We start from the raw sequence: 1,443 nt of genomic DNA, 5'->3' as shown, positions 1-1,443 counted from the left end.
TGTTAAAGGAGTTTAACTCGGTCCGTGGGTGACCCTGGGTTTGCTTTATTGACAGCTCAGAGTTGGGCCGGCACCTCAGTGAGTGGCTCAGGCACTGCAAAAATCAAGCTCTCTATATACACTGAATTTAACATTATACAATAGGTATTCTTCTCAAAGTTCTTGGTGTTTTCCCACGAACCCTCAGTTCCAAATTTCTCATTAATTTAAAATTCTATAAAAGTCCCCAGTGGTCTTCAAACACAGCTGATTCTTCTCATCTGGTCTCGGTGCCTCTTCAGAAGTTGCAGCCCCACTGGTCCCACTCTGGTCACTCTGTTCACTGATCTTGAATCATCTTCCTGTCTGCTCACCTTTCCCTTCTAAGAAAAACTGACATAATGACATTTAACTTATGTCTATTTTAAAATATGTAATCTTTCACAAATTGCTTACTTCAAGTTAATTGCTTATCCTCTATAATTGCTGTGTCTCTAAATTCTGTTATTCTTGTTGATTCAGCTGGATTGGGTTTAAACCAACCATGGAGAGGGCTGTGCAAGGGACAAAATGAAAAGCAGCATGGTTGCATGGTTTATAAGAATTATTATTATTCTATTATTTCATAGCACCTGTTTCTAAAGTCATGGTCTGAGGTGAGTGGGTTCTGTTCCTGGGTGTGCAAACCAGGACCTCACCCTATGCAGCATCCAGAGCAGGGCTAATAGTGGAGATCTGCCCTGGAAAGTGCCTGGGATGCTGTGAGACATCTTATAGAAAAGGAGGGTGTTACTACTCTGAACAGCAAGGAAATTCCCCACTGACTGACTTGGCTGCCTGTGTCACCCTGGTTGTGTTTGCAGGTTCCTCATTTAAACCAGAATGCCTGGAATAACCTTGAGAAGTACAGCAGAAGCTTGGCAAGGAGCAACAAGAACGTCTACGTCTGCACAGGACCCCTTTACCTGCCCAGGTAAACACGAGGGCCAAGCTGGGACTGCACTCGAAAGTGTGTTGTGCTGGGAAGGGAAAGCAGGGTGAGGGGTGCAGCCTCCCACCTGCTCCCAGACCCTGTTCAGGAGGTGAGACCAGCCGTGCAAAAAGCTTCTGTGGAAAGGTACTTTCTTAGGATAGAGATTAATTTAGGTATTTCCCACTCATTTGATTATTTCAGGAGTAAGGGTGGGTTTCTTGAGCTACAACATAACTGTCATTTTTGTTTGCAGTCCTTAGCAATCTAATAGTAGTAGATTACTCAATTATTGGCTTAAATGATTAGACTGCACACCCCTTCCCTGCAGAATAAAGCTTCTAGGGTTTTATTTTATGGGTTACTTCTCCACTCAAGAGCATGACTTTATTTGCTTCATGTAGTGCTACGGAGCAGCTGTCACAAGTTGAGATTTCTTCAGCAGCAGGAAATAGCTTGGAAAGGCTGTTAGAGAAAGCAGAGAAGGGATTTTG

General features: G+C 43.5%; 1 protein-coding gene across 1 annotated transcript in view; it reads left to right on the top strand.

Annotated features, from left to right (window-relative positions):
• Nucleotides 1-842: 842 nt before the first annotated feature.
• The window catches only part of ENDOG (endonuclease G), a gene marked incomplete at its 5' end in the record, with an annotated part of 1,339 nt that continues 738 nt past the window's right edge, over nt 843-1,443 (top strand). Inside the window, one exon of the mRNA XM_010176378.1 lies at nt 843-952. Within this exon, the coding sequence (XP_010174680.1) occupies nt 843-952 (110 nt within the window). The remainder of the gene's footprint in view (nt 953-1,443) is intronic.

This window comes from Antrostomus carolinensis, unplaced genomic scaffold (genome assembly GCF_000700745.2).
Source record: "Antrostomus carolinensis isolate BGI_N321 unplaced genomic scaffold, ASM70074v2 scaffold28049, whole genome shotgun sequence".
Classification (NCBI taxonomy): Eukaryota; Metazoa; Chordata; class Aves; order Caprimulgiformes; family Caprimulgidae; genus Antrostomus; species Antrostomus carolinensis.
The sequence above is the reverse complement of the archived record's forward strand: the minus strand, read 5'-3'. Positions and strand labels throughout refer to the sequence as shown.